The following is a 14811-nucleotide window of genomic DNA, read 5'->3' as shown; positions in this document are numbered from 1 at the left end:
AATTTTTCCAAGACTTCCTGATGGTCTTTCAATTTTGATTAAGGCTTTTGGCCATGCCTTTTTGTCTTAATCCTTCTTGACTGGCATCAATATAAATAAATCTGGATGGAGCAGCATTTGCAAACTCCATTCACTTAATGGTGCCTCTCTTTTTCCAAGTCATTATCCCTGACCTCTAAGGGACTGAGCAGAGTTCCCCTCCATTTGCCACGCCCCAGAGACTGCCCCTGAACTCGGGGCATTTCCATTACTCAGGTCTCCTGCTCAGACTTCCGCTATTCCCCCAGGCACGCAAGTAACGGCTTGCTAAGCTATCGGAGTTCACTTTAAATGTTACAATCGGTCCCAGCAACTTACAGGAGAAAGAAAGAACCTCTCTCCATAGCAAGAAAGTTTACTTCTGAATTTAAGAATAAAGCAAAACCAAGAGTTCCGGGCTTCCCAACTCCTGGCACTTGGAGACACAAAGGTCCCATACCCTTCTTTCCTTTTTCATTGATAAAAGTTTCCATTTTAGATGGATTGCACAAGAAGATGGGTTTGGAACGCACAGGTGGCAAAAAGTTAAACTCATTTTTGTAGCAACTTTAAAATCGCTCAAGTTAATAAGGAGCTGTTGGTGAGAACCACAGACAATTGTTTGTTTCAATTTTGTCCAGCTCTGTTTATTTTTGTTGCTGTTCAGTTCAACTGCAAAACATTTTTTGCAATGAAAAAGACTGTTTTTGGACCTTCTGGGCTCTTTAAAGCACTTTAGACCTTCATATTTTTGCAGGCACAACACTTATTTTTCAATAAATTTATCTTCAGATTAATCTGTCATTGGCTAACAGTAAAAGTTAACACGAGTTGTTTACAACGTGCTGAGTACTGTTCCAAGCTTTTTCTATGGGTTAAATCATTTAGTTCTCACAGTAACCCTCTGATGTGATTAGCATTATCCCCACTTCACAGATGAGGAAACTGAGGCACGGTAACTTGCAAGGGTCACCCAGCTAGGAAATGGCGAATCATGGTCCAGGCCTAGGCAGTCTTGCTCCAGAGCACGTGCTCTATACCACAAGGTTCTACTGCCATTTTTATTTTTAATATTTGCCAATCTTTACATGCACAGAGGCCAGAACACAACAGCCATGAAGAGAATGACTACAGTTACGCTGTGGGAAAAGACTGAGAAAACCAAGGGTCCCATTCCACACAGACAGAAACTCACCTAAGACTGGGCCGAATCCTCTAGCACGCAGACACAATGTACACACACTTTCCATTTATGTTTATGCTGTTCTATGTGGTTTCTGACCTCAGTAAAAGCCATTATTCCGATGACTGCGCAGCATCGCGGTGCAGATGGCTGAGGCCGGTTGCTTGCAGCATATTGCGTAATGCATTATTTATAGATGCTGTGATGTCATATCTATCAGAGACCTTCTCCAGACATTAATTCCTTGAAAACCCATCCTCAGAAGGCATCTGTAACACTCATCGGAACCAAATGCTTACAGCATGGATTCCTGCTATTAGTCTGCAGGAAGGGCTGGGTGACCATCCTGCATAGATAATTTCCCCACGTCCAAGATGATCTTGGTCAGATCGCAATATCCAGCTTCCTCAACAGCAGAGTCAACTGACATCCTCAAGCACCCTCAAAATTCACAACATTTTAAAGAAAACAAACCAAACGGTCAAGCCCAGGAAAAGGCAGAAATGTTAACCCTAAATTCTAACGTAGCTTTGCTACAACACCACACACGCAACACGCACATGCACACTCACAGCGTACTCCTTTAAAATACTCAAGGAAAGCGCACAGCCCACAAAACTTGTTTAAAACTGCATGTCACTTATACCACATCAAACATATTATATTAAAACAAAAAGGTCATCCCAACTTAGCAGCAGAGGATCAGTTTGTTACAACTGGTGACCAGGCTCCGGAGAAACCGGGTCATGGAAACACTCGATCTAAACATTACTTAAGTGTTTATGGGCTCCTCAGAATAGCTTCTGAGAATAACTACCCTTCAGGCAGGCAATTCCCTGGGTAGGGAGGTTTGCATGACCTTCCATTAGCATAAAATTATAATAAAAATGAAAAAGTTTTAAAATAATCATAATAGTAAGTATCAAAGACCAGAGCAGGCAAACAGGTTGCAGCCGGTTGGCTCGGCTCAGAAACGGCATCGGGGCAGTTCTCACACGCGGTCTGAGGCCTCAAAGAGAGCCAAGCACTCAGGCGGCACCTCCAAAGGTCACCTGCCACCTGTGCATGCACGCCACACTCCCCCAGCCCCCGCTCCGCCCTCCCAGCGCCCGGGCTGAGGGCGAGCCAAGGACATCTGCCACAGGGCTGGGGGCCGCTCCTTACGGTCCATGCTCTGGGGTCCACTGCGGAGTCCCACGCAGCCAAGAAATCCGCTGCCTTCTCAGAGACGTCTTGTGTGAGACAGATGGGGGGCTGCGGGGCTCCCGAGCACCCTTGGGTGCAAAGCAAAAACAAAACTCAACATCCTCTTTTGAGCGGACTAAACAACAGATGGCCACTGGTTTCCAGTTTCTACCAGAGGGAAGGAAATAAGAACGCCGGACTATTATTCGCAGGCTCCCTGGAATCCTCACTTTCTAGGCAAAGGCCCAGAAAAAACAAAACTACCCAGGAGCTCGAGTCTGGGGCGCAAGTGAAGACCCTGCCATCATTTTTTTTCACTTTCCAGAAGCCTCAGTACTTCCTCTGGGCCCTGACACTCACGCAGAAATGTGCTCTCACTCTCCCCTGGCCCTACCTCGAGCAAATAAATGACTTTTCCCTTCAGTATCAGTCAAGTAGACTGAGCGTTCCTTGAGAGTCAGAGCTGTGCCTTCCTCGGGGCCAGCAGCATCCGGCACTCACGTACAGATCTATACTGACAAATGACTTCTCACGGATGGGGGGTTCGGAGGGCAAGGCAGAGAGGAGGGGGACGGCTGTAACAGCAACTGGCATTTGTTGAGCACCTACCATATTCCATCTCAACTTCACAACAACTCCGGGAGATTGGGCCCATTGGTAGCCCATTTTACAGACGAGGAAACTGAGGCACAGAGAGGTTAAATAACTTGCTCCAAAGGAGCAAGTAAGGAAGTGGACGAGCTGGGATTCAGCCCTAGGCTGTCTGGCTGCAGGGCCTGGAAAGCGAAGGGCAGCGAGAGATGCAAGAAATGAAAGGCGGGGCCCTTTTTCTCACGGAACTTAAAATTAATTCAGAAGATGAGACCAGGAGTTCCCAGATGGCCATCTGCCCTCAATGCCAAAAGCTGGCATGAAGTTTTCTTCCCTGGTCCATGAAGAAATGAGATAAGGATAAGGAAATATTTACCAAGTGAGCTGTGTTGACAGAGTAAGGACAATCTTGGATTGTTTTTTAAAAATAGATAATTCTATTTATTTGCATGTAGAAAATTCAGGAGACACAAAAGGGTGCACAGTGGCATAGGTCTTCCTCTCGCCTCTGACCCTCAGCTATGCAGCACCTCTCCCTGGAAGCAGCGATGTCTAGAAGACTCCTGCGCATCAGGACACTCCTTAACATGAGATTTCGTCTTTCCTACGATTTGGGGTGTTAAACCATCCCTTCGTTTGTGAAATGATAAAGACAGTTGATGGTGGCGTTGTTTGTTTTTAATGTCCTCACTGGAGCAAGGAAGAAAGGAAAGGAGGGAAGAAGGGTGGAAGCGAGGCAGGAAGGAAAGAAAAGTCGTCAGCTCTATCTTCGTTCTCTAAATCCGTTTTAACAAGGTGACTAGATGGATGCTGTGGGAGGTCATGCATGTAGCTCTGGACTGGGGTCAGAGATTTGAGTTCCCTGGTCTGTCCCTTCCAACACGGGAGGCTCCAAGGCAGTCCTGCCCTTTGGTGGGCTCTGCCGCTGCCCAGGGAGAGCCGAAATGGACAGGTGCCTCTCAGGCGCAGAGAGGGAGGGAAACAGGAGCGGAAGAGCGGGCCTGCTGGAGCAGGGAGGACCAAGGACGGAGGACACCCTCCGGGAGTGAAGGCACGGAGGTGGGAATGTTCAGCCACCCAGGGGCAGAGTGGGGAGCGGGGACGTGGGACCGCGAGGGAAGGCAGACCAGATGAGGGGCCCCTGACGCCGCACACGGGGAGAGCAAAGCGGGCCCACAGGCAATCGGCAGGGCCCTGGAGGAATGGGAACCTGCTTGGAAGGGAAATTCGTCCCCAGAAGTCTGCAGGGGACTGTTTCACTCCACTGCACGCCTCCTGACAGCTCTTATCAAGGAGCTGCTGCCGTCGCCTGCCTGGGCCCCCCCTGCCCCTACTGCCACCCCAGGCTGCTGCAGTGGAGAGCTATCTGCGGGAAGCAGAAGAAACCGGTGAGTAAATTTAGTACATACAATTCAAACAGCACGTTTAAACAGAGCCCAGTGTCAGGGGGCCGAGGGGTTACTCAACCCCAGGGAGGGAAGTGACTCAGTTCACCCAAGAAGCCCTAGGATGTGGCCCAGCCAGGCACCTGCTGAGGTTTCCAAAATTTCTAACAGTGAGGAAAGGCAACATCAGTTCAAATGCAAAGTCAGTGAAGGCAAATGAAGCACCATTAGCTCCTTGCACCCACCAGTCCACAGGCTGCTCTTGGTGGACTTCAGAGCCGGCACCATGGACCCACTGGCTCAAGGGCTGATCACACCTGTATAAAACAGTGCCCCGTGGCCCGGCCCGGCCTTCTGTCCCTGCTCTGCTCTCCTGAACCCGCAGGCCCTGGCCAGTGACGCTCTGCAGGGAAAGTTTCCCAGGCGGCCAAGACTGTCCTGCTGCTGGGTTGTTAAAACAAAGACATTAAATTGCTATGTCAACTGTCATCTTTAAATAAAAACTTAAGCCCAGCCATAAATCTGAAACTGGTCCCAAGGGTTTAATGGGATAATGTATAACAGGCCCAGGGGGGAGGGCCGAGGCCTGCCCGGCGGCATGGGGATTCCCCCCACAGGTCACCCCTCGGTCTGGTCGCAGCGGGTGGAAGGCTGTGGCCATGGCTCTGCTTGGAGGTGAGCAGCATCCCACTTCTATCATCAACAGTGCGAGGTGCTGTCGGGGGCAGGGTGGGGGACAGAATCCTTCCAGGGGTCCTCAGAATTCAATGGCATAACAATCAACTCGGGGACTTGTTGAAAATGCAGCCTACTCTCCCTCCCCCCCCCCCCCCCCCCGGGTCCCCAGACTGAATCACTGGGTCTGGAGGGTGACCTGGAAAGCTGCATTTTATCAGGCTCCTCCCCCCTCCCACGTGGTTTGTGAACACACTTGGAGAAACCTCAAAAAGGAAAATAAGGGACTCGCACTTAGAACCGTGGAATCAGGGGTTAGGAACTCCACACCCTCAGCTGACAGACACTGCCTCCCATAAGATGTTGCTGAGAAGCAGGAAGACTCTAGAGCCAGAGGTGCTGGCAGGCAAGACTGCGGCCAGGTCCAAATCAGGGGTCCTGCAGGGGCAGATCCAGCTCTTGTGGGGCCAGAAGCTGATCCGACTTAGAGAGTCTCTTTAAGAAAAATAATTCAAAATTACCACACTCAAATAAAATTCAGCACAGGGTCCCGTGGATCACTTGGCCAGCTTCCCAGGATCTCCGCCTTGGGGCCACATTCCCCCTTTCTCAGTGGGCTGCTTCTCCCGCTGCTGAGTGGTGATGACTAAATGGCAGGGGTTCATGTGTCCTTTCCCATGGAGGGGCAGACTTTAAACCTAAAAATCCTACAGAAATCAGGCTCTTGGGGGCCAGGCATCCAGTACCAATCCATGACGTTGAGCTACTGACCTTTCCATCAGCAACCTCCCCACGTTTCAGCCTAAAATTTGCTGCCCTGGGAGAAATACACTCGACTAGTGTCCCTAAAACGGCCCCAGTGTTTCTGGGGTGCAACCTCTCCACACACCACCACCCCAAAATCATGTATGTCCTATAATGTGGCTGTTCTATTTGGAAGACTTCAATCCCAAAAGGATCCAAAGCACCAAGTAACCCATGCCGGGAAGCTCACAGCAGCTCTGTTTCTAACAGGAAAAGAGGGAAAAGACAACAGCTGACTATTATTACTCATGTATTACATGCCAGGCATTGTACTAGGAACTTCATATGTTTTAGTGTATTTAATTCCACAACTCTACGAAACCCACTTTACAGATGGGAAAATGGATGCAGAGGTGAGCTGGTAAACCAGCTCTCCTAGGAAAAAAGAAAAAAAGCTTGATTCTTAGCGTTTGCTGATTTCCACGGTGTAACTATTCAGCGATAGTCAATTTCAAGCTATCTATGATAGAGCAACCAGTTTCCAAATTTCCCAATAATTTAGCAATTGGCTCAGAGGTTGAGTAACTTGCCCAAGGTCGCTGAATGATAGACTCAGGGTGGGAACCATTCTGCCCAGCTCTCCATAGGCCTGTGAATACCCAACGACAGGCAATGGCTAAAACGCACACCCACAAGGGGCTCTCTGACCCACAGGAAACACGGCAAGGTTTACAGGACCACTAACATTAATAGAAGCTCCTTACAATAACGCTACGAAGTCCTACTTTATTACAGTGGAAACTCTACTTTATTAGAGATATTAAGTGCAATGATTTGCTTAATTTGATGGAGGGGAAACCAGCTCCACTGAAGTGCTTGAAGAGGGGTGACTATTTTATTCCCATGTTGCAGATGTTATCTGCAAAGACACAGAGAGGTTCCACAGCTAGTAAGCGGTGGAGGTGGGATTCAGACCCAGCCAGTCCGGTTCCAGACCATCCTCTTAACCACAACGTTCCTCATAAAACATATTAGGCGAAGAAAGGACACAGACCAACACTACAGATTCTTAGCACTGTGCAGGAGTCACTCCTGGAGCGGGAGGCGGCAGAAAAACCTCTGGACTCCAGAGTCAGGCCAACCAGGGTTTCAAAGATTCTCCATCAACTCTTAAGAGTGACCGGGGCAAGTTACCTAACAGCTCCTGGCTTCAGGTCCCTCCTCTGGAAAGTGATGATAACAATACCTATCTCACAGGGTTGTCGTAGCAGTGAAGAGAGAATTCACAGACCCGGGTGAATACAGACCCGGGCCCACTTTAAGCACTCAAGGGGCCTCGGCTATTGATATGAACACAAAGGGTAAGATAGTTGGAATCAAGGGCACAATTTCATCTTCACCGTGGGTTTATCCCATCAAATTGCTCCAAATTATGGCTCAGGCTGGTCCACTGTGACAGCCAAGCATAATCCTCTGTAATGTCACTGCCTCCCTGGCGCCAGTTACTTCTCCACCCTGGTGTTCGCCCTCCGTGGCGGCCCCACAGCTCGTCTCCGCCGCGCAGGACTGAGGGCGCCCGGCAGCCCAGGCCCAGGTGCCAGTCGGATGCGCGGGGTCCAGCCGTGCCTCCTCTGGGCGCGCGCGGCCATCATTTGCACCAGCGCCCGCAGCGGAGGCGGAGAACTCAGGAAGGGGGGGACCCCGCGCGACGTTCTGCTTTCGGAATCTAGAACCCATACTACCTCCAAAGTTTAGGGGTGTTTTGGATCTCCTTTTTCTCCCAGACCATCACTAAAATGAAAACTGCTGTTATTTCCCCTTTTGGCCAAACTTCCTCCCCGGGGTGCCTCTCGGGGCTCTGCGCTCCCGCCGCGGCTGGGACCGCAAGAGACGCTGGATCAGGCGGGGAGAAGTGGCGCGGTCAGCCGGGGCTCCCGTCGGGGCGGCATCGCCAAGCCGCGCCCGAGTCCAGGAGGGAGGGTAGGATGCCCCAGGCGGGCAGCGCCGGCCGGGGCGGTTCCTCGCAGTCCCTCGGGGCGCCCCGATCCCCAGCCCACGGGCCCCGGGAGCCGCTTACCTGACGGCGGCCGCTTCCTGCTGAGCCGGCTCACCGCGCGGTTAAACATCGCCGCGGGCGCCCGGGGGAGGAAGGAGGAGCAGCCGGGCGGCGCAGCGGCTGAGCCGGAGGAAGGAGAGGAGGAGGAGGCTGAGGAGGAGGAGCCGCCTCAGTACCGCCCCGGCGCGCCCGGCCCCCGACCCGCCGCCCTCCTCCCCGCCAGGCGCCGCGTGGCGCGCTCGGTGCGCCCTGCCCGCCCACCCACTCGCCCAGCCAGGGGCCCCACGGTCCCGCCCGGGCCAGGGCGGACCCGGGAGACTCCCAAACGTCGGGATGCGTCCCCGAGCTCGGGATGGAGCGCTCTCGCCTGCAAGGAGCCCACGCCGCCCGGGATTTTGGAACCCTGCTTCAGGCGGTTCGCGCGTCTCGGGGCCCCCTCGCAGCTTCGCGGGACTCGCCAAAGAAGCTGCCCTGGGCCCCGCCCCGCCCCGCTCCCAACTCCAGCGTCCATCCCAGTCCCCCGCCCTCTCCCTGCAGCTCCCAGGAACAGGCAGGGCACCCCGGGCGCACAGCGCTTCGTGGCTCCACGCGCTTTCGCGAGGCTGCAGGCGGGGGTCACCTTCCGGTTCACAGACCGGGAAGCCCAGGCCTCGCGGTTGTGCAAAACCCGGGCGCGGCCCACGCCTTCGCCTCCTCGCCCCCGGGATCCAGAGTCTCCGCGCGCCCGGGCCTGTCCGCCCTGCGACTCCGTGGGCACTGGGTTTTCCCATGGCCGCGACTGCCGGTGGGGCGTCCCCGGGGTCCCGGCCGCGGTGCCCGCGCGCCAAGCAAGCCGAGCCGCCGCCGGTGGGCGCCCTCTCCCGGGCCGCGCCTCGCCGCGCGGGCCCCGGAACTCGGGCACCTTCTCCCCTTGGCCTTGAGACTCCGGGGGCGCACCTCGGGGGAATTTTGCAGGAACCTCTTGGGTTCCAGCGCGGAGAGATGCCTCTGCCCCCACACACCGCCTGGTCGGGTACACTTCTAATAACTTTGGGGACACGTGGCGCCCCTTGCGGCAGGGCTTTTGCGCTCTCAGCTCGGGCCCGCTCTGCGCTCTCGTTCTGATTTCTCCTGCCGCCGCCGGTCACCTGCTCAGCGCCGCGCGCTCCTCCCTAATCTATTATCTCATTTCTTCTGCAAAATAGCCCAAGAAGGGGTGTCAGCCCCATGTTCTTGAGCATTTGGTTTGCAAGGAATTGTCTTTCTGGCGAGGCTTCTTTTTCTCCTCGTGTATCTGGCTTTGTCTCTAAATTGGCCTTTATTTTTAGCTGTACTAATTGCTATTTTTCTAAACCGCTCCCCAGTCGTCGCCCCCCGCCCCCCCGCCGACCCATCCTTTTGCAGGATTTTCACTAGTTGGCACTTTCTTTTATGTGTTCTGTTCTGCGCTTCCCGTTCCGCTAATTTTTCCTCCCTCCCTCAACCCACCCCCTCGGTCCCAATTCCACCCCGTCGCTGGCCTTCTATGGTTGCTTCTCATTTCTCTCTCCTCTTCCGCCCCGAGTCTTTGTAAGTATTTCTAAGCGCTCTCCCGCTCTGCCGCCGAGAGCGGCTTTTCTGGCTCCTGAAGGTTGCAGGGGTTTTCAGCTGCAACTCGAGAAGACCACGGTCGCCAGGAACGGGGAACCCAGCGGAAAAGCTCGATTTTAAAAACGTCTGCCCCTGTCGTTGGCCTGCCCGGGCGTGGGCTCTCCGCAAGCTTCCACTCCGTTGTAATGGGATCGAGCTGATACTATAGGCAGCAAAAGTAGAACTTTTCAACTCTGGAGCCAAATGAGGTCGCTGCATTCTCATAACAATAACAAGGGAATTTGTGCAACACACCCCGCCAGAAAACTTCTCTGGAGACCGGCGGTAATTACAAGTAATTCTAACACAGGAAATAAGGAGACCGGCACAGTGGGTAAAAATTGGACATAGCTAAATGTTATGCCAGTTGCCTGGTCCACCCTCGCAGTGTCCTGAAAAACCCTGGTGTGGCCTAGGACGCGCTTGTGAATCCCTCTTGAGCTAAGGCAGCCAGGTCGTTCTGAAATGAAGGGAAAATAGAACAGCTTCAAATCACTTTTACTGTGCTGTTGGCTTATCAGATGCTGAGTAGAAAAATAAAGACCCATGGTTAAAGTTTAATGTACACAGTTTAAAATTTTTGTTTCAGGACATCAAAAGACTGTCCTCACAGTTCCTAAAGCTTGCCAAAAGAAAACACACACACACACACACACACACACACCCCCACTCCCCACGTGATTTAGTTCTGCCTGCCCGTAGTCCCTGGGCTGGAGGTGCTTGCCATCCACACAGCATCACCCACTTTCCTGAGCTCCTCTCAAGCCTTCACAAACAATGGTAGCCAATCTGGGCAAGAAGAGAACAAAGCAGTTTGGCCCCTTGCTTACCTCTGCTTGTTTCACCTGCTGTCTCACAACTTTCATTCAGACCAGACGAGGAGCAGAAGCCCAGGATGTCTTCTGGCAAAGCAGAATTTCAGAGTGATCACTGACTTTTTAGAGTTATTTTTTTATTCTATTCAGAAACTTAAAAAATTTACTAAGCTGTGAATATATTATAGAGTCTCACAGAATAAAATATTTTATATAAAATATATTTTAGAGCCTCTTATAAAGAATATTCTAGGCTATTTGAGGCGGGTGAGATATAAAATAAGTAGATAAATAAGTGCCTGACTTGGAGTCGAGAGACCTGGATACCAATCCCCGCCATTTAGCAGACCAGCTGTGTGTCCTTAAACACAGCCTCATGGGACTGGACAAGGAAAGGATGCCACCTACATTCTAAGGGTATGTGTTCACCAGCAATAAACCACACCACCTGGCACAGTGCCAGCACATGTAGACACGCAAAAGCGTACTGGAATCTGAATTACTCTCACTCCCCTTACAACGCTGTTGCAATACACTTTACGCACTCTGAAAAGTGGCATTTTTAAAAGAAATTATGTGAAGTTGGCAGGATTAGTAAATGTGATGCAGCTAATACACAGTGAAGGGAGGAAAGTGCATTGTTACAACCTCTCTGGAAGGCAAGAGAGGAGAGGTCATATTTGGCAACATGTATAAGAGCCTTCAAAATGTTTATATCCATTGGACCAGTGAATAATTCTACCACTGGTAACTTATGCCAAAGGAATAATAAGAGATGCAAAGATTTATGTGTAGACTTGAACATCATAACTCTTCTTTTATCAGTGCTGTTTATAGTAGCTATAAATGCTCATTAGTGGAATTACTAAATTGCAGTATATTCCTATGATAGAATATTTAACAGTTGTAAGAAGTGTGTGAAGAATATTTGGTGATGAAGGAACACGCTTATGATGAAGTCTTCATTGTAAAAATCAGCACACACATATAGAGAAAATTTTCAGTGGGCGAGAGGAGGGAATATAGTAGATTCATGTATAGAAAGCTTACGGGAAACTATACCAAAATGTTACTAGTATTTCTCTTTAGATGGTGGGATAATGGGTAATTTTAAACTTTCATTATTATATTCTCCTGTTTTGCAAAATTTCTGTAGCGTATATCTTTTAAGTTGGGAAGAATCAGTAGTTGGAAACTGGTCAAAATCTCTACTGGGTTTAATCTACAAATGTTTAAGTCCCCATTTTTACATTTAGTTTTTCTTTCTTTAAACTCTCAATTTCCCATGGAAGCAGCAAGCAGACACCAACTGCTTTTCCCGTCTTTGATCTCCCTTGCATGTCTTTTTTTTTTTTTGAGGAAGATTAGCCCTAAGCTAACTACTGCCAATCCTTCTCTTTTTGCTGAGGAAGACTGGCCCTGAGCTAACATCCATGCCCATCCTCCTCTGCTTTATACATGGGACACCTACCACAGCATGGCTTTTGCCCAGTGGTGCCGTGTCTGCACCCAGGATCTGAACCGGCAAACCCTGGGCCGCCAAGAAGCGCAATGTGCCAAATTAACCACTGCGCCACTGGCCCAGCCCCCCCTTTGCATTTCAAGTCACACATTCATGGCATATCACAGCTGGAAGGATCCTTGGAGATCAGCATATTGTGCTGCAGATCAGGAAACTGAGGCCCAGACAGCTTTAGCTAGGACATGATGCTGGGTTTCCTGAGTCCTAGGCAGGTGGTCTTCCTAGGACAGCACTTTGTATCTTGTGCCATGGTGCATCCATGGAGATGCACCTAAACAGGAAGATCTTTCTGTACATTTAAGATTCTAATTGGGAACAGGGCAGATTAATCACATCAGCATGCAGTCATACTTGTATTTCTCCAATCTCAAAACAAAAATGAAACTCCTCTATTGCCCTATTTCACTGAAGCACTTTTCAGCAAAGTGCCTCAAATGAGTTGTCTGTACTCAGTCTTCCATTCCTCTCCATCCACTCTCCTAAACCCTCTCTGGTCTGACTTCCATCTCCACCACCCCACTAAACTGCTCCTGCAAGGTCACAGTGACTCCCACCTTGGGAAATCCAAGGGTCAGTTCCATCTCCGTCTTACTTGACCTACTATCAGTATTTGACCCTGTTGATCCCTCCCTCCCCCTTGAACCACTTTCTTTCTCTGACTTCCAGGACACTATGCTCTCCTAGTTTTTCTTCTGCTACATTTGCTGTTCCCACTGCCACCCCTCCTGACTCTTAAAGGTGGGCGCCACATGTTTAGTCTTTGGATCTCTTCTCTTCTCTTGCACACTTACTCTCTTGACCATCTATCTCATCAAGTCTCATAGCTTTTAATACCATTTTTTTTAAAAAAGACTATTTTTTAGAGCGGTTTTAGGTTCATGGCAAAACTAAACAGAAGGTACAGAAAGTTGCCAGATACCCCTTAACCCCCAACACACACAGTCTCCTCACTATCAACCGTCCCCACCAGAGTGGTACCTTTCTTACAACCAATGAGCCCAGATGACATATCATTATCACTCAAGTTCATATTAAATACCATTTTTATACCATAGAACTCCCACATTTCTGTCTCCAGCCTGGCCCTGCCTGCTTGACATCTCTTCTTGAATACCTGATAAGACATCTCAAACAGAGTGTGTCCAAAATGCATCCTCCTCTTCCTGTCCACACCGGCTCCACCCGTAGCCTTCTCATCTTGATTAAAGGCGGGTTCACCCTTCCAGTGGCTCAGACCAATTATCTTGGAGTCATTTCTGCTCATCCTTTTTCTCACACCTCACATCTACTCCATCAAGTAATCCTGCAGGTCCTACCTTCAAAATAAACCCAGAAGCCCATGCTTGCACCATCCCTATCTCCACAACATCACCCTCGTCGGAGCCACCACCCAGTGCCTGGATCACTGCAGCAACCTCCTCACAGGTCTCCCCGCCTACACCCAGCAACCAGAGTAAACAAAGGAAGTCTCACCGTCTCAACCCTCTGCTCCAAACAGCACTGGCTCCCATGTTGTCCCAGGAGAAAGTCCAAGATTTTATAAAGACCGACAAGGCCCCACGTGCCCAAGACCTCCTCCACTCCCTTCTGACCGCCTTTCCCACTTTCCGCCCTCATCTGCTCCTGCCAAATCTCCTCTTTATCCCTCAGCGCTCCCCCACCCCCGCCCCCACCTTGTGACCTTTGCACCAGCTGTCCCCTCTGTCTAGAACACTCCACCCTGGATATGCACGTGGCCCATCCCCTCAGTTTCTTCAGGTCTTTATGGCAATGTCACCTCATCAGTGCTTAAAATGGCGGCCCCCACCCTGTCCTTCCACGCCCCTTTTTCCTTCATCCCTGCCGTTTCTCCATAGCACATATCACCTTCTAATGTGCTATATTTACTTATTATGTGTGTTGTCTGTTTCTCCCTACGGTCCTACCTTCACCCTGCCTTCCATTCACCCTGGAATGTGAGCTCTGCTGTCCCAGCGCCCAGGAGAGGGCCTGTCACACAGGAAGCATTCAACAAAAATGTGCTGATGAATCAAGAGAAGAAATAGTTAGCTCCTCTCTCCCGAAACTCCACTAAGATGACAGAAAAGGCATTAAAAATAAGGTGTTTTTTTTTTTTTTAAGATTTTATTTTTTCCTTTTTCTCCCCAAAGCCCCCCAATACATAGTTGTATATTCTTCGTTGTGGGTGCTTCTAGTTGTGGCATGTGGGACGCTGCCTCAGCGTGGTTTGATGAGCAGTGCCATGTCCGCGCCCAGGATTCGAACCAACGAAACACTGGGCCGCCTGCAGCGGAGCACGCGAACTTAACCACTCGGCCATGGGGACAGCCCCAAAAATAAGGTATATTTTTATAATAAGGTATAATCCCACCCGGACAAGGTTTACAGGAATGGAGGCAGTAATGGAGAAGAGATTTCAACCAACCTGAAGCAGATAGAGAGGCAGAAATTGATTTAAAAGGAACTGCAATCCATATGCAGGCAGCTGGGTGCTGGGAAGGAGGCCAGTTTACCTTGTGAGCCTCCGATGAGCCCCAAACTGAAAGGCACAGGGCACAGATAGCAGGGCAGGCAAGAGATGGACACAGGGGTGAGATAACAGTCTGTATAAGGGGACTCAGGCACCCTTCCACCCCAGCCCAGGAAGCCAGAAATTATTGTGAGAAATATGGAAGCACAGAGGCTGTGGGCTTAGGGATCCCTGGCCGAGCGAGCTGAGGTGCAGATGAGGCTCTGGGCCAAAGGAGAGTGAAGTGAAAGTCTGCGTCTAGAACTGTGAGGCTCCTTCCCCTCCCTGCGCCCAGAAGCCCAGCAGCCAGATGTGCTAGAAAAATTTAATATCTCCCTCCAAATAAATAAATAGATAAAACACAATAGATATTAACATTTAGGGGTTCCCCAAAGTTAGCATGCCCAATCACAGAGAAATACACTGTCCTCATGCCTCTTCCACATTCATACAGCTTTTGACACCTCCCTCTCAAAAGGAGGGGTATACAAGATCACAGACATTTAAGGAATGCCTCCAA

The 14811-nt window shown here is 50.5% G+C and overlaps 1 protein-coding gene across 3 annotated transcripts in view; it reads right to left on the bottom strand.

Annotated features, from left to right (window-relative positions):
* The window catches only part of RGS10 (regulator of G protein signaling 10), a 35479-nt gene extending 27405 nt beyond the window's left edge, over positions 1-8074 (bottom strand). The window contains exon 1 of one of the 3 annotated variants that reach the window (XM_023638405.2): positions 7859-8074. In XM_023638405.2, coding sequence (XP_023494173.1) covers positions 7859-7907 — 49 coding nt within the window. In that variant the 5' untranslated portion in view covers positions 7908-8074. Of the gene's footprint in view, positions 1-1213; positions 1796-2365; positions 2622-7858 lie in introns of those variants that run through there. The other 2 variants (XM_003363412.5, XM_005602199.4) reach the window with 2 other exon arrangements.
* Between the last annotated feature and the right edge of the window lie 6737 nt (positions 8075-14811).

This window comes from Equus caballus, chromosome 1 (assembly GCF_041296265.1).
Source record: "Equus caballus isolate H_3958 breed thoroughbred chromosome 1, TB-T2T, whole genome shotgun sequence".
Taxonomy (NCBI): Eukaryota; Metazoa; Chordata; class Mammalia; order Perissodactyla; family Equidae; genus Equus; species Equus caballus.
The sequence above is the reverse complement of the archived record's forward strand: the minus strand, read 5'-3'. Positions and strand labels throughout refer to the sequence as shown.